Below are 23,465 nucleotides of genomic sequence, written 5' to 3'. Positions count from 1 at the left end.
AACATCAAGCCCCGCCCCTTGCCCGCTCCTATTGGCCAATTGTTACTTCCGTGTTCTCACTTACCTTAACCTGATAGGTCGGCTAGGCTGTCGGTCCTGAGTCAGGTGCCGGGGTGCCAACTTGTATGACGTCGCGAAGCAACAGGTATGGTATGGCAAGTAAAGTTGTCATATAATAATGAGAAATTAAAATTAATTCATATTCTAGATGATTTTACTCCTTATATCAATGGTACATGACTTCCGTTTTTATTAAAAACGAACCTTGATACATCTAAAACTGCAAGAAAAGTAAAAAAAAAATTATAAAACCAAGAAACATTTAAAACACAAACAAAAAACACAAACAAGGAACAATATCTATTGGAATACAATGAAAAACAAATGGGAATCAATTTAATTTGGTTATACCACCAAACTTCACCTCTTGTCTCAGGTCTTTATAGACTATATAGATAATCTCTTATCTTTATACATCCAGATCAACCAGATCACCTTTAACCACTTTATAGATCCAGATCAACCAGATCATCTCGGGTGACCTGATAGATCCATTTGCATGTGTGCTAAGCCTAAACAAGGCTTTGTTTTTAGTCCACTCTATAAAGCCTGGAACTCAACACTATTTCTGACATTTTGAATTTTAAAGGCTTCTTGGATGGGAAATGTCTTTAAACCTGGAGAAAAAGTTCAATGGATTGTTTTATAACTATGACTATGCCTTGGATGACTGAGAATCTTCATTAGCATATATTCTCAGATCACATTACAGATCCCGATCAATCAGATCATCTCAGGTCACTCTATAGATCCAGATCAACCAGATAACATTTGGTCACTTTATAGATGCAGATAAAATAGATAATATCTGTTATCTTTATAGTCCATCTATCCATCCATTATATGACACGCTTGTCCTGAGTGGGGTGGCGAGGGGTGCTGGTGCCTCCAGCAATCGATGGGCGAGAGGCGGGGTCCACCCTGGACACGTCGCCTGTCCATCACAGGGTTAGGGAGTCATCAATTACAATTCCAAGGTATTTATATTTATGTTCCACCTCAGTGACATTCCTCTCCAGAGTGGAAACTGCTGGACGGGTTTGAGGCAACTTCCTATTAATCGAAAACAACATTAACTTTGTTTGGTCAGGATTAAGAAACAATTAAAGATTAATAAATGAATACTGTACTGAAACAAAGGCTTTCTGTAAGGAATGAATGGCCTGTTGAAGAGACGACCCAAAGCAATAAATAATGGTATCATCAGCATAAAAACGCATATTAGCATCAGGGAAATGTTGTTTAACATTGTTGATGTACAAGATAAATAAGAGGGGGCCCAAAACAGAACCTTGTGGAACACCCTTGTGTCACAAAAATGCAGAACAAAGCCCCTCACATGTTATACAGTGTGGATAAATGACAGTGAGTTTGTTGAAGCAGGTGGATGATGACATCAACTCCATCTCCACAGCGATAAGAAACTGCACATATGCTGGATGATGATGGGGATTTTTTTTATCGTTTCAAATTAAATGAATCTTTCATTTTATAATAATAATAATAATGTTGCGCATGCTCTCCTAGAGCTCCAAGGAAGTTGGAGCGGAGAAGGTGGGAGGAACAGTGGAGGATGTAGGCTTTACGCAGGCGGTCTAGCCGGGGGGGCCGGGGGCGGCAGAGCAGTGACGGAGGATGTGGGATCTCGGGGTACGGTTGTAGAGGTTCTGTAGAATCACACAGAGCTGCTCTGCTCAGGCCTTCAGGACTCTGACACCATCAGGACCTGCTGACTGATCACCACTCAGTCTCTCCAGTTGCCTCTTTACTGACTTCTAGAGACAGACCAGTGGAAGGTGGAGGGAGCAGCACCACCTGCTGATCTGGCTGATAATAAATTAATAGAAACAGGAGAGTGAATGTCAGAGGAGAGCAGGATGTCCATGTGATTGTGGGCAGGAGAGAAAGATGCTGAACTGAATGGAGAATGTTGAAGAATGGATTTAGTTCAGTGACTCTGTCCAGATTTCCATCTGTCTGATCATCCTTCTGCTTCAAGCTTCTTCATCTCTGACCACATATCACTGATATCAGTGCTAGGACCAATTCTCTTTACTTTATACATGCTCCCAATCGGTAGAGTTATTAGACAGCATGGGATTAATTTCCACTGTTATGCTGATGATACCCAGCTATATCTGTCTATAATCCAGATGAAGCTAACCCATTACATAGATTACAGGCATGTCTGAAGACAGAAAAACCTGGATGACTCTTAACTTTCTGCTTCTGAATGCAGACAAAACAGAAGTTATAGTCTTTGGACCAGAGTCTCTGAAAAAGAAGCTGATTAGCCAGTCACTTCATTTGGATGGGATTAAACTGATTTCAGATAATAAAGTAAAAAAATCTTGGTGTTATTTTTGATCAGGACCTGTCATTTAAATCCCAGATCAAAGAGGTTTCTAGAATTTCCTTCTTTCATCTGAGGAATATTGCAAAAATGAGCAATCTCCTGTCCAGGGGTGATGCTGAGAAACTAGTCCATGCATTTGTTACTTCAAGGCTGGACTATTGTAATTCTTTACTATCAGGAAGTCCACAAACTGTAGTTAAAAGCCTTCAGCTGATCCAAAATGCTGCAGCCAGAGTTCTAATGAAAATGAAAAAGAGAGATCATATCTCTCCTATCCTGGCTTCTCTTCATTGGCTTCCTGTTAAATCCAGAATAGAATTTAAAATCCTCCTTCTCACATATAAAGCCTTAAATGGCCAAGCTCCATCTTATATCAGAGATCTGATTGTTCCTTATGTTCCTAACAGAGCACTTCGCTCTCAATCTGCAGGTTTACTAGTGGTTCCTAGAATTTCTAAAAGTAGAATGGGAGGCAGATCTTTTAGTTCTCAGGCTCCTCTCCTGTGGAACCAACTACCAGTTTTAGTCCGTGAGGCAGACACCCTGTCTACTTTTAAGGCTAGGCTTAAAACTTTCCTTTTTGATAAAGCTTCTAGTTAGAGTGGCTCAGGTTATCCTGAGCTATCTCTATAGTTCTGCTGCTATAGGCTTAGACTGCTGGAGGACATAGGGACCCCTTTTTCATCATTCTGCTTCATTCTATCTCTATTCTCCCACTCTGCAGAATCTGTTAGTTCAATCTCTAACGTTCTGCTCTCTCTGCTTTTTCTCATAGTAGCTTCATCTGGTCTGTTCCTGTTTGGCTGTGACTCCATCCTGGAGAGAAATATCAGCTGTGCTGCTGCCATCAACACCTTTGTTTCTAGATGCTGGAGGTCAGATGGAAGCGGCGCTGCCTGATGTTTAACCACAGACTAACGTTGCTGCCACCAGAGCTGTTCACTCATTATCACCTTCCGGGTGTTTATCTGCTCACCATTGTGCACATTGCTTGCACTGAGAAGCCCACTCTGGTGATTGGCAGCTCCATAGTCAGAAACGTGGCATTAGAGACACCAGGGACCATAGTCAAATGTTTGCCGGGGGCCAGAACGGGCGACATCAAATCCTACCTGAAACTACTGGCTAAGGATAAGGTTAAATACAGTAAGATTGTTATTCACGCTGGTGGTAATGACACCCGGTTACGCCGATCGGAGGTCACTAAAATTAGTGTTGCTTCGGTGTGTAAGTTTGCCAAAAAAATGTCGGACTCCGTAATTTTCTCTGGTCCCCTCCCTGATCTGACCAGTGATGACATGTTTAGCCGCATGTCGTCATTCAACCGCTGGTTGTCTAGGTGGTGCCCTGAAAACAACGTGGGCTACATTAATAATTGGCAATCCTTTTGGGGAAAGCCTGGTCTGATTCGGAGAGACGGCATCCATCCCACTTTGGATGGTGCAGCTCTTCTTTCTAGGAATCTGGCCACATTTATTAGTCCTCCAAAACCCTGACCACCCAGGGTGCAGACCAGGAAGCAGAGTTGCAGTTTAACACACATCTCTGCAGCTTCTCTACTGTTACCCACTCTTTACTCCATCCAGACAGTGTCTTGCCCACGACCAAAATCTAATAAATTAGCAAAGATTCCCAAAGGAGTAAATCATTATAATCTCATTAAAATCAAAATAACTCCAATTGGGGAAAAAGTTAAAACAATTAAATGCGGTCTGTTTAACATAAGATCGCTTTCCTCTAAAAGTCTACTAGTTAATGACTTGATTTGTGATAATCACATTGACTTGTTTTGCCTTACAGAAACCTGGCTGCAGCAAGAGGATTATGTGAGCATAAATGAGGCAACTCCTTCAAGCTATTTAAATTTTCACATCCCCAGAAGTTCTGGGCGAGGAGGAGGAGTAGCAACAATCTTCCAGTCTGACTTACTGATTACTCCCAAAACAATTAATACCTACAACTCTTTTGAACATTTGACCCTTAATTTCCCTGATCCAAATTTCAAGGCAAGAAAACCTCTTCTTTTTGTAACTTTGTATCGTCCACCAGGTCCTTACTCTGAATTTTTAGATGAGTTTTCAGAGTTCCTTTCTGATTTGGTATTAAATACTGACAGGGTCATCATAGTGGGAGATTTTAACATCCATGCTGACATTGAAGGCGATAGCTTAAGAGCAGCCTTTAATGCTATCTTAGACACTATTGGCTTTGTTCAAAATGTGAATAGTCCCACACATTCTCATCTTCATACTTTGGATCTTGTGCTGACATACGGCATAGAATGTGAAGAAATAACAGTATTTCCTCACAACCCTGTCCTCTCTGACCACTTTCTAATAACCTTCAGGATTACTTTAACAGAGTTCTCCTCCCCCAAAAGAAGGTTAAATTTTAGTAGATCTTTATCAGATAGTGCAGTTATAAATTTTAAAGAATCTGCTTCACTTTCTCTCTGCTCTGTGTCACTGAGCAGTGCTGCAGAGTGCAAAAGCTTAGCTTATTCCCCTTCACAGGTTGATGATTTTGTTGAGGGGGTTGCTAGTTCTCTGCATATTGCCTTAGACAACGCAGCTCCTTTGAAAATGAAAACCGTTAAAAATAGAAAGCTTGCTCCTTGGTTTAATGCGGAGCTGCGTACTTTGAAGCAAAATGCTAGGAAACTGGAGAGAAAATATCGCTCCACAGGCCTGCGAGAGTCCTTCCTAGTCTGGAAAAATGGTTTACTGCTGTATAAGAGGACCCTTTGTAAAGCAAGAGCAGCATACTTCTCCTCATTAATAGAGGAGAATAAGAATAATCCTAGATTTCTTTTTAATACAGTTGCCAAACTCACCCAGAGCCATAGCTCTGTTGAACCGTCCATTCCACCTGCTCTTAGCAGCAATGATTTTATGGGATTCTTTATAAATAAGATTGATCTTATTAAAAATAAGATCATAAGCACTCCTCTATCCGCGATTGTACCTGAGGTAGTCATGGAATCTGAACTGGGTTTAGACTGCTTTGATCCAGTTGAACTCTCTGAATTAGCAAAATTATTGTCTTCATCTAAGCCTTCAACTTGTATGTTAGATCCAGTTCCAACCAGGTTATTTAAGGAGGTATTCCCTTTGATCTCCTCCTCCATTTTAGATGTGATTAATCTATCTCTGTTACAGGGATATGTACCTAAAGCTTTTAAGGTTGCTGTAATTAAACCTCTGCTTAAGAAACCGTCTCTTGACCCAGATGACTTGGTCAATTATAGACCTATATCCAATCTTCCTTTCTTATCCAAAATTCTTGAGAAAGTAGTTGCCAAACAAGTTTGCGATCACTTCCACCATAATGAACTTTTTGAAGAGTTTCAGTCTGGCTTTAGAGCTCATCATAGCACTGAAACAGCTCTGGTGAAAGTCACTAATGATATTCTCATGGCCTCAGATAATGGACTTGTATCTGTGCTCGTCCTGTTGGATCTTAGTGCTGCATTTGATACAGTTGACCATAATATTCTTTTAGAAAGACTTGAATATTTTGTTGGAATTAAAGGAACAGCACTAGACTGGTTTAAATCTGATCTATCTGATCGATTTCAGTTTGTTCACGTTAATGACAGATCTTCCTCATGCTCAAAGGTTACCTGTGGAGTACCACAGGGATCAGTGCTAGGACCAATTCTCTTTACTTTATACATGCTCCCAATTGGTAGAATTATTAGACAGCATGGGATTAATTTCCACTGTTATGCTGATGATACCCAGCTATATCTGTCTATAATCCAGATGAAGCTAACCCATTACATAGATTACAGGCATGTCTGAAGACATAAAAACCTGGATGACTCTTAACTTTCTGCTTCTGAATGCAGATAAAACAGAAGTTATAGTCTTTGGACCAGAGTCTCTGAAAAAGAAACTGATTAGCCAGTCACTTCATTTGGATGGGATTAAACTGATTTCAGATAATAAAGTAAAAAATCTTGGTGTTATTTTTGATCAGGACCTGTCATTTAAATCCCAGATCAAAGAGGTTTCTAGAATTTCCTTCTTTCATCTGAGGAACATTGCAAAAATTAGAAATATCCTGTCCAGGGGTGATGCTGAGAAACTAGTCCATGCATTTATTACTTCAAGGCTGGACTATTGTAATTCTTTACTATCAGGAAGTCCACAAACTGTAGTTAAAAGCCTTCAGCTGATCCAAAATGCTGCAGCCAGAGTTCTAATGAAAATGAAAAAGAGAGATCATATCTCTCCTATCCTGGCTTCTCTTCATTGGCTTCCTGTTAAATCCAGAATAGAATTTAAAATCCTCCTTCTCACATATAAAGCCTTAAATGGCCAAGCTCCATCTGATATCAGAGATCTGATTGTTCCTTATGTTCCTAACAGAGCACTTCGCTCTCAATCTGCAGGTTTACTAGTGGTTCCTAGAATTTCTAAAAGTAGAATGGGAGGCAGATCTTTTAGTTATCAGGCTCCTCTCCTGTGGAACCAACTACCAGTTTTAGTCCGTGAGGCAGACACCCTGTCTACTTTTAAGGCTAGGCTTAAAACTTTCCTTTTTGATAAAGCTTCTAGTTAGAGTTGCTCAGGTTATCCTGAGCTATCTCTATAGTTCTGCTGCTATAGGCTTAGACTTTTGGAGGACATAGGGACCCCCATTTCATCATTCTGCTTCATTCTCTCTCTGTTCTCCTATTCTGCAGAATCTGTTAGTTCAATCTCTAACCTTCTGCTCTCTCTGCTTTTCCTCAGAGTAGCTTTGCCTCGTCTGTTCCTGTTTGGCTGTGACGTCATCCTGGAAAGAAACATCAGCTGTGCTGCTTCTATCAACACCCTTGTTTATAGATTTTGGAGATCAGCCTGTTTTCCAGTGTGGTCCTGTTTCTCTGACCGTGACTGAGTGGATGTGCTCTCTTCGTCCTCTGGCATGGGAGCTGCCTTGGAGCTCGTCTGCCTGGCTGTGTGTTTCCTGGATGGGGCCGCCTTTTACAGCTGCTTTTTCTATGTCTGCTTCTGTCTCCTTGAACCCCAGTGGGCCTCAGCAGATGGCCGCTCACACTGAGCCTGGTTCTGCTGGAGGTTTCTTCCTGTTCAAAGGGAGTTTTTCCTCTCCACTGTCGCTACAAGCATGCTTAGTGTGGGGGATTGTATTTGAGTCAGTGCAATCAACTGGTTTTCCTTAGATAGAAAACTTTGTATCAATTTGACTGTATGATCTGGTTGAACTGTAAAGTGCCTTGAGATGACATGTGTTGTGAATTTGGCGCTATATAAATAAACTGAATTGAATTGAATTGCTTCTTGTAGAACATTTTCTGCTCATTTTTTATATTCGCTTTGTTTTGTTTGTTCCTTCATTCAGCTGGAGAGTTTATGATCTGGTTCGTGCAGCAGATCCTAGCATAGAGCCACAGAGAACAGAAACCAGCCTAAAGTCCCTGGGCTCCACCTGGATGCTGCTTTCTCTCTTTGTTCCCAGCAGAGATATCCGACCAGTAAAGCTGATGTTGGGGATCCAGCTGCATTCAGCCTGACAGGTCCACTGCAGCGATCCAAAATCTGCAGTCACAGTTGAATACTGTCCATCTTTATGCTTTGGTTCTATGTTTCCCTCCAGTTCAGCATCACATGGGACTCAGCAGGAGTTCAACCCAAAATAAACTACAGAAACCTGAAGAACAGGAACCGTTACATAAAACAGACTCAGTCTTTAGATTTTACTGCAGGAGGATTTTCACTAATTTTTGAAAAGTCCCGCCCTCTCCACTTAAAAAAGAAAATGCACATGGTGATCATTGCTTTTTGCTCTGTTGGTCACGTAACTCCTCCTCCACCGCGTGCTGCCTGCGCCATCTTTGTTTTTGGGCACCGCTGTCGGGTAGCGACAGCCTATGGCAACCGCCGGCCGATGTGACTGCAAATCCCAGAATGCTTCGCGAGGAGAGCTCTCAGTGCAAAGCATTCTGGGATATATCTGCCTCTACTGAGGCCTTTCTTTTCTTCTCATCCACTTCGTAGACACTTTTTCTCTTTCGACCGTCGGCCATTTTCAAAGAACCGCGGTGAGAAAGGTGAGCTTCAGTGACCGTCTGAAACCGTAGCTCCCCACAGATCTACGCCTGAAAGAAAAAGATGGCTAACGGGACAAGCGCGTAGGACGGCCTGATGCAAACATATGAACAGAATGATTGACAGTTAGGAGGACCACTGATTGAGATGATCCACCTGGAAATAAAAAATCCTCCTTTATTCCTTTAACTCCAATTGTTAAATATTTTTTCAGTTTATTATCATGTTGCTAAAAGTCGACTGTTTTATTCACTAACAGAAGCAGCTAAGCTGGGTCTCCGTCTGCAGCTCGACTCCGTTAAATATTATCCCTCGGCTCCCGTCTCCAAACAGCCGCACTTAAAAAACTACATTTAATAATACATTTAATAAAGTGAAATCAGATTCATTTCTTCTCACACTCTTTGGTTAGAAGATCAAAATAATCATCAGCCTTCAGGAAGATTTATTTCTCAGCAAAAAACAAAGACTTTAATGATTGAGCTTACGGAGGTCAGGAGCTACAGCACTCATCATCATAATCAGACTCTATGTGAACATTTCTTTATTCAGGCATCAGCTTTGCTCCAAGGTTTCCATGATTCCTTCCAGTTTGGATGAAGCTGGACGTTAGTTTCCAGAAACATCCTTCATATTCAGGCTTTGAAATGCAGACATGAGTCATTAGAAAGCCAAACCACAGCCCGTATGTTTGGGAGCATGAAGTCTCCATGTCCGCTGCCATCTTCTCCCCGGCATCAGAGGGGGGGTCCTGGTGGGTTCAGATGTTCCTGCAGCAGGGCTTCTTCTCCTCCTCATCCTCTGGTCTGGAGCTGTTCAGGGTCACCGCCTTTATGGATCCTCGGATCACTTCTTTGCTGCTCACCTTCTTGTGAATCTCTGTGTGTCAAAAGCAACAGATCTTCAATATTGACAGAGTGGATGTGTGGAGCAGATGTGAGCACTCAGTGTGCTGTGAATAGTAGACATCAGATGAAGTAGGTTCAGTTTGGAGAGACAGAGAGAGGAGGGAGAGCTGAACGGACCTGAAACATCTATTGGCTGGACATAGAAACAACTGTTCTAGATCAGCTGATTACTCAGGTTTTGATTGTTATAACAGTTTCCCTTCTTTTAGTCAGAGAGGCTAACACCTGCCTTAGCTAGGTTTACACTGTGGGAGCGAACAATATGAAGTCTTTACCAAGAAGTCTAGCAGCTGCCTGCTGTCAGTCGCTCTGAATGGGAGGAAACTCTTAGATCAGCTCTGTTATCATACAGGAGGAGGCGGTCCGGCCGCTTCCTTCATGAATGGGAGGAAACTATTAGATCAGCTCTGTTATCATACAGGAGGAGGCGGTCCGGCCGCTTCCTTCATGAATGGGAGGAAACTATTAGATCAGCTCTGTTATCATACAGGAGGAGGCGGTCCGGCCGCTTCCTTCATGTTTGGTCCAGATGTAAATGATGCTCCTATAGAGGAAAGCTAAGGGACTGAAAAACAGCTAAACTAGTTCAGTTTGTTCATAACACCACTTGTTCTCTAAAGTATGATTGCTCTGATTTCTGTCTCCCACTGTGAGGATGATCATTACTAATGACTACTCCACCCAACCCCAACCCACCTCCCCATCACTGCCAAACACCACCGAAGTGAAGAAGTGATTCAGGAACTGGTTTAGTACCAAAGAATCAGTGAAGGAGACATGAAGAAGCAGAGATGAAGCTGAAGGGGGCGGATCACCTTCCAGCACCGTGTTGAACGCTGATTCCACATTAGTTGATTCCAAAGCCGAAGTCTCCAGAAACAACAGGCCTTTCTTTTCTACGAGGAAAACAATAAAACCGTTTCTAAACTGTGTTCCTCCTCATTTAAACAGGAAAATTAGAAAAATTACCAAACGAACAAGATGATCAACCTTTAAAATAACAAAATAACATCTCTGTCATCTTTTTAAAGTATATTATATCTAATTATTTTATTGTATTGGCTAAAAAACTCATTCTATATGAAGATCATCTTATTTAAATGCTCCAACTGATTTTAAGACATTTGAAAATTTTTTCAAATGAGTTTTTGAAAAGATCATTTTAATAAATGATGTTGTCCAATAAAACACTTTATTTTATTGTTTATATTTTAACTCTTCACTATTATCTTATTATTATACATTTTTCTAAGGTCCTCATTTTTATGACCATTTTTTCTATAAACTTCTTGCGGCTGAAAACAGTTTCCCCTTTCTGGGACAATAAGGGATATTCTATTCTATTCTGTTCTATTCTATTCTATTCTGTTCTATTCTATTCTATTCTATTATATTCCATTCTATTCTAATTTATTCTAATTTATTATATTCTATTCTAATCTATTATATTCCATTCTATTCTAATTTATTCTATTCTATTGTATTCTATTATGTTCTATTATAATAACTTCTCTTTCATGAACGAATGGGAGCATTTTCACCTGCAAAGTCTTTGGCCTCCTCTGTGGGCACAGATCGCTCTGATTCCAGGTCCGTTTTATTGCCCACTAGCATCACCACCATGTGGGGGTCAGCGTGGTCGTACAGTTCCTTCAGCCAGCGCTCCACGCTCTCATAGGTCAGATGTTTGGTGATGTCATAGACCAGCAGGGCTCCAACGGCGCCCCTGTAGTATCTGTGACATTAGAGGTCTCCAGTCAGATCAGCACTCATGCAAACATCAGAATAACATGTTTTTTGCTTTCATCTTGGGAAAACTAAAGATGTTTAATTAAACCCAGAAGATCCTGCTTCTGGTCATCCTTTGATCCAGAACCTGGTCTAAGCACAGAGTCCCAGACTTCCCTCTATCCAGACTCCTCCTCCAGCTCTGCAAGGGGAAGCCTGAGGCGCTCCAGGCCAGCACAGAGACATAGTCCCTCCCCAGTGTCCTGGTCATCTCCTGCTCCTCCTCCTGGTGGGACGAACATGGACACCTAGATGTTGGAGCTTGGCCTGTTTTCCAGTGTAGTCCTGTTTCTCTGACTGTGACTAACTGGATGTGCTCTCTTCATCCTCTGACATGGGAGCTGGCTCGGAGCTCGTCTGCCTGGCTGTGTGTTTCCTGGACGGGGCCAGTCTATTCACTGCTAACACCAGTCTATCCAATGCTAACGCCAGTCTATCCAACGCTAACACCAGTCTATCCAATGCTAACACCAGTCTATTCAATGCTAACACCAGTCTATCCAATGCTAATGCCAGTCTATCCAATGCTAACGCCAGTCTATCCAACGCTAACACCAGTCTATTCAATGCTAACACCAGTCTATCCAATGCTAACACCAGTCTATTCAATGCTAACACCAGTCTATCCAATGCTAACACCAGTCTATTCAATGCTAACACCAGTCTATCCAATGCTAACGCCAGTCTATCCAACGCTAACACCAGTCTATCCAATGCTAACACCAGTCTATTCAATGCTAACACCAGTCTATCCAATGCTAACACCAGTCTATCCAACGCTAACACCAGTCTATCCAATGCTAACACCAGTCTATCCAATGCTAACACCAGTCTATCCAATGCTAACACCAGTCTATCCAATGCTAACACCAGTCTATTCAATGCTAACACCAGTCTATCCAATGCTAACGCCAGTCTATCCAATGCTAAGGCCAGTCTGACACTGAAACACACCCAGCGGTGCATAAGGTGAGGGGTACTCACGCAGATGTGATGGCCCGGTAGCGTTCTAGACCAGCCGTGTCCCAGATCTGTGCTTTGATAGTGAAGCTGTTGAGTTGAACTGTCCGCGTGCTGAACTCCACCCCGATGGTGGTGCGGCTGTCGTGGTTGAACTCGTTTTTAGTGAATCTGGACAGCAGGTTGCTCTTCCCAACACCAGATTCTCCAATTAGGACCACTGGAAGAGATCCCAATAGACAGCAGATTTTCTTATAAAGCAAACCAAACCGTCTCCTTGCAACACAGTAAACAAAGTGGCTGGCTCTAGGCGCGGCCCTCAAATGTCATTTCTCCATAAATCCAGAGGCAGAGCTGTCTGAGACTTTAAGAAGGATATTATTGAGAAATTATCTAAACCTCAGCCCACAGATAAATATAGATAAAAATACAGATAAAACCAACATCATGACTGATTGGGCTTCTGTAGAGACAATAGATACTTAGAAGCCACCAATTTCATCAGACCCCCCAGAGGTTCTCAGGAGGATCCCTTTGATAGCTGTGAATTTACTGCATGTTTAATTTCTCTTCAATTGATCCAATCTCCAGGAAGCCTGAGGAACAATCAGCCAAAGATCGTGAAACTGTTGGTTTGGGGTGAAGGAGGCTCTGAATCAGGAGGAAAAAGTTCAGCAGCTACTTCCTTTAATCTTGACCCGTTGAAAGAGTTTCTGCAAATTTCAGTGACTGTTTGGCTTTCAGTCATGGCTGGCTGATTCAGACACCAAGGCGTGGCTTCACCGGCCCAGAGTTATCAAGTAACAGAGAATTCCTGAGGACCTATTAAGGTCGGAGCTTCAAACTGGGATGGGCTAAACTTCCAGGATTTCCACAAGTACAAACATTTAGTTTGGGCAAAAGTGGGAAGGAACACAGAACATTTATTAGATTATTGTCCTTCAGTACTTTTTTTGTTTGATTTGGTTTTTTTAGGGATGGGGGAGTACTTATTACTTTTACTGCATTCCCAGGACCCTGCTTGTTTCGTCCATCATCCGTCCGTCCGTCCATCCATCCATCCATCCATCTTCTTCCTCTTATCCGGGGTCGGGTTGGGGGGGGGGGGGTAGCAGCTTCAGTAAGGAGGCCCAGACGTCCCTCCCTCCAGCCTCTTGGTCCAGCTTCTCCAGGGGAATCCCAAGGTGCTCCCAGGCCAGCAGAGCAACATAGTCCCTCCAGCTAGTCCTGGGTCTCCCCCTGGGTCTCCCCCTGGGCCTCCCCCTGGGTCTCCCCCTGGGCCTCCCCCTGGGTCTCCCCCTGGGCCTCCTCCCGGTGGGACGTGCCTGGAACACCTCACCAGGGAGGCGTCCAGGAGGCATCCTAACCAGATGTCCGAGCCACCTCAATTGGCTCCTCTCCATGTGGAGGAGCAGCAGGGTAACCTGCGTAGAAAACCTTAGTGATGCAGTTTTTAGTGGAAGTGGATTTTAAATTTGTCTGCAGCTTCATTCAGTTACTATCGGTTGTATTTATCAAAAAACTGTAAATGCTACCAAAGCTCAATAAATTCATTAATAAGTCCAAAAAACAATCCACTGGACTTTGTTTCCAAGTTTGAAGACGTTTCTCTTCCATCCAGGAAACTTTTTCAATTCAAAATGTCAGAAATAGCATTTAGTTCCAGGTTTAATAGAGTGGACCAAAAACAAAGCCTGGTTTAGGCTTAGAAAACATGCAAACTGAACCTGCTCCTAAAAAGCTACAAGGCAGCGATAGAGTTGGATATTCCCTGCTACCATGATCGCCATGCAGTGGACCAGGACATCTCACCTGGTCAGCCAGGCCAATAATGACCCCCCCCCCCCCCCCCCACCCCCTTTCAGAGGCATTGATCAGTATCAGGTTTGCATCCTAACAGAAACCTCCAGGACTCCCCGTTCCTAAGGGGTGGACCTGTTCTTTCGGTTCGATTTGCATCGTTTCTAAGCTAAAACAAGGCTTTTTAGGTCCACTCTATAAATCCAGACATTTTGAATTGAAAAAAACGTCCCGGATGGGAAGAGAAACATCTTAAAACTTGGATAAAAAGTCCAGTGGATTGTTTTTTTAACTTTTTTATGACCTGAATGACTGAGAATCTTCACCAGCATGTAAATAATAAGATAAGATAATTATTTGATCAGATCTATTTTGTAAAAAAGATTTTTATCTGATTGACTTCCTATAAACTGAATGTGTTTTCGAAATGTTCAAATAATGTAGCTGCTCTATAACAGTGGTTCTCTAACTGGCTCCTCAGGACCCACTGGATGTTCAGGTGTTTCCTGCCTTAATAAATGGTGATTATCAGACGTCTGCAGAACTTGGAGGCTGCTGGGGAGAAATGCAATAATCTGCTGGAACATGGAAAACAGAGAAAGTCATGTTTGAAAACCGCTGCTGTATAAAACTGATTGATCTGATTGGAAAATTCCTTCTTCAGTTATAAAATAAATGCCATCATTATTGCAGAATTGTCCCTCTCCATGTTTTAAAACAATAAGTGAGAAGATCTGATAATTTCACTTATTGCTCACAGCAAACCAAATTAACTTTTTTGTTTAACCAACTAGTAGATATTTTTAAAGCTGTTTTATTCCAGTTGCTCTGATTGATGAATATAATCAGCTAGAAATGATTCGTTGTTAGGAAATGGACCTTAAACTGTGGAAACGGCTGAATGAATGCAGGGATTTAAAGCTCCACATGGTGGCGCTCTGTCGCTGCCTTCAATCTACCAGCGGTTGGGCTCTTCCTCCTCCATCCTCATCCTCACTCCTCCATATTCTCTGCTTTCACCTGCAGAGTTTGACCAGCCAGTCCTGTTTCTCCTCAAACATCACAGGTTGAATTTTGCCTCTTTGCTGTTTTTACTTTAGTTCTAATCTTCCACTGTCTGTTTAAGGGTTAGAGTTATCATGCTGCTTAAACATGCAGTGACTGGAGTATCAATAGTATCTAATGTTGAATTAAAAATGTATTTTAGAGCCTAAAGTTCAGGCATCTGAGGCATCAATAGTTTGTGGATAGTTCATTTAAAATGTGAGTTTTTGCACTTGATGAAATGTGTGCGTCCGTCTATGATGAGTCTAAAACTCAAAACCATTTAGTCTGAAGCTTCATTAGACTGAGCTGCTGAAATGAAATGGAAATGTTTGGATATTTCAGCACATTTTAGTTTAGTCTAACAGAACTAGGCCTTTTCCAAACCTGGCTTTCACAGCATTGGAGGATAAATCACGTTTGTTGGCAGGATTTGAACATTTTGTGTTATTTTCCATTAATTTAGTCATTTAGATCTTCTAGCCTCCAAAGATGCCTGCAGACGTTCAGATCATGTGATTGATCTATTGTTAGAACAGAGTTTAGATTTCAGCCACTGGCAGGGATGCCTCACAATGTTTTCAACCAGATGGTTTTTTTAAAAAGAAATTCTTCTATTGCCAATAATATCTAAAATGTATTTTCTATGTGTTTAACTGGAAGTATTGAGTTCAAGTGAAGAAGAATGTTTCCCAGGTTGTTCTTATTATTGTTTAATCTTTAGAGGAGCTTCTTTCTCCTCTGCTACTGAGTAACTGCTAAAGCAAACAATCCTGCAGGTTTCTATGGAAATGCACGACAAGCGACCTTGAAGTTCCAGGTTGGTTGATCCCATGGAAACCTGGAAAAACCTGGAGAGTTTCCGGGAGAATCAATTTCTCTTCCTCGCTTTTCTGACCTTCAGTGTTGGAGGTCAGAGTTCATCTGATTAACTGTGGCTTTCCCAGACAGAGCTACCTGTAGAGCTAGCTTAACGTTAGCTTTTCTAACATTGAACGTATTTATAGATCAGTGCTTCTATGCTTGTTTTTCTATGTCTGCTTCTGTCTCCTTGAACCACAGTGGGCCTCAGCAGATGGCCGCTCACACTGAGCCTGGTTCTGCTGGAGGTTTTCCTCTCCACTGTCGCTACAAGCATGCTTAGTGTGAGGGATTGCTGAAGAGTCAATATCTACTGTTTCTAGCTGCTCATCCAGGAGAAAATAACCCTATAAAGTAAATTATTGGATGATCTGGTTGATCTGGATCTATAAATTGACATAAGATGACGGTTGATGAAGAACTATAGAAATAAACTGAACAGAGTGGAACCTTCTCACTTTCTCTAGAATCACACAGCAGTTGGATTTCAGAGCAGGGGTCATTAACGGGCTCCAAGGGACCCTCAGGGGCCTCATGGGGGCCCAAAGCATCTTCTGAAAACAGCCGAATTAAGCAGCTAAGATTGACATTTTATTTTATTCTGTTGCCGTTTTCTAATAATCTATAAAAGATTTCATCATTTTGATCATCCAGAGTATTTAAGCATTTATAGAGATTTCAAATTAATATAAAGAAAATAAGAATTTAAAAGAAATAAAAATATGCTAATTACGTATGAAGGTGGTATTAGAAGGACTTTAGCTTCGCTGAGGTTCAGCTCTCCGTCTAACTGAGGACTTGGACTAGGCCGCCAGAGAAGCCAGTTTGGGCTCAGCTTCAGCAGTCAGACCTGCGGCGGCACAGAGGAGCCAAAGTGGACCTGATGACTGCAAAAGAAGCCCAACCAACTTACCTGAGGCCTGCAGAGGCCCAGGTGTAGCTGCTGAGCCGCTCAGCGGGTCCAGAGCCGCTCAGCGGGTCCAGAGCTGAATTTATCCTGATTTCAGCTTTTAGAACCATAATTGATGCCTTTAATGGGATCGGCCTTTCTGCTGTGGAAGACGTTGTCCACTGAACCGAGCAGCACTTATGTCCAAGATCCGTCATTTTATTGTCTGGTTCTGAATATTTGGATCCATTTGGACCGTTTCTAAAGACAGAGTTGCATCCGTGGCTCACTGTGTTTCAATAGAGACCTGGCTTCTGAACTTTAACTAGGCCACTAATCATCCTCAGTGGAAGAACTCTCTTTTCTGAGACTTGATGACATCACTGCTGAGCTTTGCAGTGATGTCATCATCACCGTTAGCCCCCTCATATCTGAGCCAACAGTGATAGGTCAATGATTGGCTGTTTGTTCCTGCAATCATTGAACGTTCTGTTAACAACCAGCAGAGTCAGAAAGGCCAGAAGGTTAATAAGAAACGAGGCAGAAGAAGAAGAAGGCCTTCAACAGCAACGGCAGAAGATATCAGGGATGAAATCAGGAACTCACCCTTAAACACAAAGTTGTAAGCCTCATCTGATCCCATGTTTCCATTCAGTGCTGTCGCCGTCTAAAGTCTAGATGTAAGACGACACTGAGACCCGCCTGCTTCTCTAAAGAGGACAGAAGACAGCTGCAGATCTGTCCTTCCCCATGGACGCCTGTCAGCAGCTTCCTGTCCTTCCGGCTCAGTCAACAGAGCTGCTTTGTTTGCACAGCACACAGCAGCGCTTCCAGCTTGTGCTGCGGTGGGCGGCCCTTCAGGTAGGGAGCGGCTGCAGGGTGATGGAGGCGTGGAACATGACCAGCAGGTTGGGCAGGTGAACCTGAGGTGAAGCGCTGAGGCTCCTCCTGGTGGAAGAACCAGGAATTGAACCTTAAATCTCCAAGAAAACATCATCTTTAATGTTCGGAAGCTCAGATCATCACTTCTAGAAGCTCTGATAGATCAGCTCATCCTCAGAGATTAAACCTTTTCCAATTATTAACAACCTCTTGATATTCTAGTTTTATTTTTAGCTTGAGCAAATAAGGCAGGAGAAACGTGCAGGAAATGACTCCTTAATTTGTAGATCTCAACTGGGAACCCCTCAGTGCTGGGATTTCACCAGCAGCCACTGCAACAAACTCAACCCTGTTTTTAAGCTCCGAGACCAAATAGAATCCAGACTTTCTCCCAGAGAATCGGGGCTGATGGAGCTTTTCTGGAATAAATGAAGGAGCCAGAGTTCGTAAGTCCAAAGAAAAGCCGTTCTTTAATCGACCTTAATTGGTTCTTTAATCGACCAAAGTGGAAAAGCTGTGATTCAAGTTTCCCAGTTCAGTTAAATCATCTTCTCAGGATTAGAATAAACTCTTTACACATGATCAGTGAAACTCTAATCCAGGTTTAACTTCTAGATTCTTCCTGATTTTTATTAGAAAACTAAAAAAAAAAAAAAAAAAAAAAGCTATGGAGGTTAGTTTTGTGTATCTGGAACAAAAACGATCAAATTAACTGAATAAATGACAAAGATTTAAAAAAAGGTTTGTTTCCACATTAATACAGAATGATTTTAATCATCTGCCTTCGCTGCTCATTAAATCCTTTATGTATTAAATTTGTTCCTGGAAGAATTAATCATAAAACCAAACAGACCTGGTTCTGTTTTTACGCTCTACCTGCATGGCGGCTCATCGCTGCCTGAAAGAAGAACAAACTCTTCCATAAAATCTTCTTTATTGGACAATTCATCTGAAAAAGGGAAATATTCTCACAACATTTATTATTTAGACACATTTTCACAGAATCACATCTTCCCCAGGATGGACTGAGGTTAGTGAGAGAAGCTGGAGAAGCACAGAGTCCTTCAGTAAAACCTCCAACATCCGATGCTCATTAAGGATCCCGATCCAGGGGTCCGTTTTCAGAAGCTTCAGCCGCGGATCCGCTACGATGCCGCCACCTGAGTTAAAGGTTCCTCCAGATACTGAACCAGCGCCTCCGCCTGCAAACCAGACAGAACAGTTCAGAACCAGCTCTGGTGGGAAGCAGCTGCTGTCATCTTTAAAAAGCAAAGCCTTCCTCACCTTGGCCTTCAGCATCCCAAAGCCCACCGTCTCCTTGGCGTACATGCACAGCAGCAGGTTGGCCACCCGGGTGATGGCCACTCGCCCCTCCTGAGGAACAAACAGAAAAATGGCTCCAATCTCCTGAAGGCTTCTCAGCAGCTTCCTGAGGCGTGTCTCACCATGCAGTCCATCAGGATGAACTTCAGCTGGTCTTCATTAAACGCTTGGTGGCCGTTCTTGTCGTAGGCGGCCCAGATGTTGCTGGCGATGGCGGCTGTGACTCTGGCGTCCGTGTCTCCATAACCGGAATAGGCCAGCAGAGATCCCTCATTGTTCAACAAGCTGCGGGAAACAAAGCTCACATCTGACCGCAGAAACATGCAGATCTCAACACTTTAACCCCTTTGCTCACTTTTCTACCAGCTTCAGGATCCTGATCTAATTTCTCTAATAAAAGTTCTCAGTCCTGCAGAAAAACGATTTGAGGATCCGAACAAAAAGCAACAATTATTAATAGTTTCAGTGAGGATTGGTCTCTCCATAGCAAACAGAGCCACTAGCAGCTTAGCTAGCAGCTTAGCTAGCAGCTTAGCTAGCCGCTAGCAGCCTAGCTCCAAACTTACAGGGTGCTCTGGACTCCGTTGGTGTTCGCTTGGCTCAGAACTTGGGTCAAAGCTTTCGGTCGCAGCATTTCAGCTCCCAGAACCGAACCAACTAATTAAATCTGTGTAAAAACTGCCCCGAAATAATTTTTAAAAAGTCTCTCAAACAGCGAAAGACGAGACAGTCGGGTCAGCTGACTTTATTTTTTCCGGTTTCTTCTTCTTCTTCTTGGGAGGTTTTATGGCGGTTGGCAAACTAATGTTAAGTGCATTACCGCCACCTACTGATATGGAGTAAAACAAGGACACAGGAAATGAGACTCACACCCAGAAAAATAAATAAATAGGCTTTTTTTTAAATGGTGATCTCATTTGGTTTCTTATACCGTCATTTGTGTTTCAAAGTGTGGGTGGTATGGAGTTGCTTCTAAAATGTGATTTTGAATTATCTAAACTCCCCCTACAACTCTCACATTTCCATCAACAGGTTCTGCTAGATTGGAAGTTAATGTTCAAGCACATCAGCTCTCATAATGTCCCACTGTGGAACAACAGAGCCTTTCTATGTGGTAGAAGATCTATATTTATAAAGGATTGGTGGAATAAACAAATCTGGTAAATTTCTCACTTAATGGATGGAAATGGTGATATTTTAAGTTTGGAGGAGTTCAACAGGCTTCATGGAACTGATTGTTCAATAACAAGTTACAATAAAGTTATGCAATGCATACCTAATGTTCCTCTTATGTCAGTTAAAAACAGATTATCTAATTTCTCTATTCTAAGACTCCATAAGCTTCATAATGAGCATGTGGACATTAGAGATAATAAATGCACCAAAAGGTTCTTCAATCAATATTTTATACATAATATGAACCCTGGTCCAACTAAACGTACATTTCTCTTACAACATTTTAACAAATCTACAATAATCAAAATTAGGACAAATTATTTAAAATTCCCAATTCCTCTTAAATATAAAGAATTACAATTTAAAATAATAAATTACACATATCCTTCAATGAGTACTTAAGAGAGAGATTTAAATTCAATGTTGGGAATTGTGGTTTCTGTACAACTCAGTTGGAAACTACTAATCATTTGTTTTATGGATGTAAAGAAGTTAAAAATCTATGGGATCAACTTCAGATCTTTCTAACTTCTAGATCTATAAATGTGGACTTCAATTCCTTACAAATAATTCGGTTTGGTTTATATATTAATGAAAAAAAGGTGGAATTCTTAGTTAATACTTTGATGATTATAACCAAATATTATATCCATAAATGTCATTATGCAAAATGCTCCCCGTGATTCTCTGCTGTCAAAAACAAACTTTCGTCCTTTAACCGACGTCTGAAGAAGATGCAGAACCTTAAAGCAAATGAATTATCCGATTTATTGAAAGAATTTCAGTTAGTCCCCTCTTCTTAATCATTTTTTTTTTCCAGCCTGTCATTTTTTATTGGAGTTAATAGGAGTTGTGATCTTATTTGTTTCTTGTAATGTTCAATATTGACATATTGTTGAATTTGTCATTGTTATTCTGTTTTTTCAATAATAAAAAATAAAAATAGAAAATAAATAAATTTAACTGAACACAACATAATAAATACTTGATCATGTTTGCCCTCATAATTTCTAATTTATCTTTAATCACTGTCACTCTGCCAGTTTCTGATGGTCCTACTGGTTTTCCCATCAAGCTTTTACCCATTTCCCAGTTTAAATATTGTTTAACTCGTTAGCTGAGTCTCTTACTCAGCTTTTCACGTAGCCATTGAAGACACACTCAGTCTGAGATTCCTTTTCATGTGACCACCGTTCACTCACGGGCACACTCATTTATTCCCACACAGGTGTAGGCCGTGAGCATATAAGTGTGATGTCATCTTTACCACAGAAACAATTAACAATAATGAGAGCACAGCTCAACACCCCCACTTGTTTACATTTCATAACATTGTCAATAATACAAATTCAGCCTTATACACCCAAAACTTAACATTCTTCATAAGACATTCTGTACAGTCATTTTATACTTTATCAAAAAGAAAACCATTAAACATTGACAATTTTGATTTGGTTGTTGGTTTGGTCATTAAATCAGCAACCAGCTGATCTGTTGGACAGTACTCTAGGGTAATCCAGCCAGAATTTAACATGGACCTCACAAAAATGGTATTTAATGTCCATGTTTGCATCTTTGTCTCTGTACAGGATTTTTAGCTAATGCTATAGCTCCCTGGTTGTCCTCATAGATTTTGCATCTGTATTCTCGACCATCAAATGATTTTAAGAACTGCTGCAGGTAGATGCACTCTTGTGTGGTTGCAGCCAAAGCCACATTCTCAGCTTCACAAGTTGACAAAGCTACAGTGGTCTCTTTGATTTCCATGAGACTGAGGGACCATCTTTGGATAGACCAGTGGTTCCCAAAGTGTGGGGCGCGCCCCCTAGGGGGGGCACAATGCCATTGCAGGGGGGGCGCGGGAAGCGGTATGGATGAATGAAGAAAAAAAAACAAAAAAAACAGCGCTTGCTTGACTGAGCATAATGGACAGTTGTGACACTGCAACCCAGATTTGAGAAGATCTACAGCAACAAGCAGGCTCACTACAGCCACTGAAGAGATGGGAGGATTAAAGTACAAAGAAAAAACTCTCAGGGAGCTGTTCAATATTTTCACTCCATTTTGCACAGAGGCTTTTTTAATGTATTGATTATAGCAAAGTTAAATATTGTTACAAATTAAAAAAAAGAAATATGTTTAAAATAACACATACAACAAAGAATCCTCTTCTAATCTACAGTATAGAACTATGAAAAAAAATACAGTTACACAAAAATGTTCCACTGTAAAGATGGTGTGTAGTTTGTTTTGTTGCAACCTGAAGTGTGAAATAAACTTCAGTGGAGTATGAAAACAAAATATGTGTATAGGTTTATTATATCTGGTTGAACGATGTGTGTGCCCAGTTGATTTTTTTTTTTTTTTTAGGGGACGGGGGGGCGTGGAAATTTTATTGTAATCCAAAGGGGGGCCCAGAAGAAAATCTTTGGGAACCACTGGGATAGACTGATGCAATAACCGGATGTACTTCTTCAGTCACTCACATCAGCTGCCTAATTTGCCTCGCTGTATGCATATATGATGCCATTATCTGTGTACTTCTGAAAGCTGAGTACTTTGCTTTCAGTCCCCTTTAAGAACCTTAGAGTGTGTTTAACAGTAGTCCACTGCTCAGTAGTTGGTTTTATAAAATACTGTGACAATTTACTCACTACAAAACACAAGTCTGGTCTCGTACAAATAGCTAGATAGATCAGAGTACCAACAATTTCTCTATATTTTTTCACATCCTCCAATGTTTCAGCATCCTCACTGTAATCTACTCTCTGTTCTCACGGTGTAGACCTAGCTTTACAGTTTTGCATGTCAAACCTCTCCAGTATTGTTGACAAATATGTACATTGAGACATTTTAACACAGTCTTTGGTTTGTTCAAAATCAATTCTTAAGAAATGAATTAAACGTCCAAAGTCTTTCATTCTAAAGTGAGAGTTTAGCATATCTTTTACATTTTTCATAATCATGTCATCATTTGTTGCAATAATCAAATCATCAACCCAAATTATAGATAGTCAGGCAACATTTTGTTCCAGTTGCGTCCTGATTGTTTAAGTCCATACAGGGATTTCTCCAATTTACTAACCAGTCTGTCATTTCCTTTAGCTTTAACTTCATAACCCTGTGGCTGTTCCATATAGATCTCAAATTCAATCGGTGCATGCAAACAGGCCGTTTATTCATCCATCTGGTGGACAATTAGATCCTCCTGTGTTGCTTTTTGTGCATGTTAGCAGTAGGAGAAAAAGGCTCCTCATAGTTCACACCCTGTGTCTGACTGTATCCTTTGGCTACAAATCTTGCCTTTTATTTGTCAGATCCATCTATGTTCTTTTCAGTGCATAGACCCACTTGCCCCCACT

The 23,465-nt window shown here is 41.4% G+C and overlaps 2 protein-coding genes across 2 annotated transcripts; both read right to left on the bottom strand.

The window, feature by feature from the left end:
- Positions 1-8,916: 8,916 nt before the first annotated feature.
- Positions 8,917-18,594, bottom strand: rab25b (RAB25, member RAS oncogene family b). The gene is made up of 6 exons (XM_038275390.1): positions 18,458-18,594; positions 17,329-17,670; positions 12,153-12,348; positions 10,922-11,115; positions 10,196-10,276; positions 8,917-9,351 (listed from the first exon to the last, which is right to left on the bottom strand). The coding sequence occupies exons 2-6, from the start codon at positions 17,363-17,365 to the stop codon at positions 9,233-9,235; spliced, it is 627 nt and encodes a 208-aa protein (XP_038131318.1). The 5' UTR covers positions 17,366-17,670; positions 18,458-18,594; the 3' UTR covers positions 8,917-9,232.
- Positions 18,522-19,703, bottom strand: lamtor2 (late endosomal/lysosomal adaptor, MAPK and MTOR activator 2). Its single transcript, XM_038275391.1, has 4 exons — positions 19,494-19,703; positions 19,050-19,212; positions 18,889-18,978; positions 18,522-18,806 (listed from the first exon to the last, which is right to left on the bottom strand). Exons 1-4 carry the CDS (start codon positions 19,559-19,561, stop codon positions 18,750-18,752), a joined length of 378 nt encoding a protein of 125 aa, XP_038131319.1. The 5' UTR covers positions 19,562-19,703; the 3' UTR covers positions 18,522-18,749.
- Between the last annotated feature and the right edge of the window lie 3,762 nt (positions 19,704-23,465).

Source organism: Cyprinodon tularosa, unplaced genomic scaffold, assembly GCF_016077235.1.
Source record: "Cyprinodon tularosa strain WSP-4 unplaced genomic scaffold, ASM1607723v1 ctg957, whole genome shotgun sequence".
Classification (NCBI taxonomy): domain Eukaryota; kingdom Metazoa; phylum Chordata; class Actinopteri; order Cyprinodontiformes; family Cyprinodontidae; genus Cyprinodon; species Cyprinodon tularosa.
The sequence above is the reverse complement of the archived record's forward strand: the minus strand, read 5'-3'. Positions and strand labels throughout refer to the sequence as shown.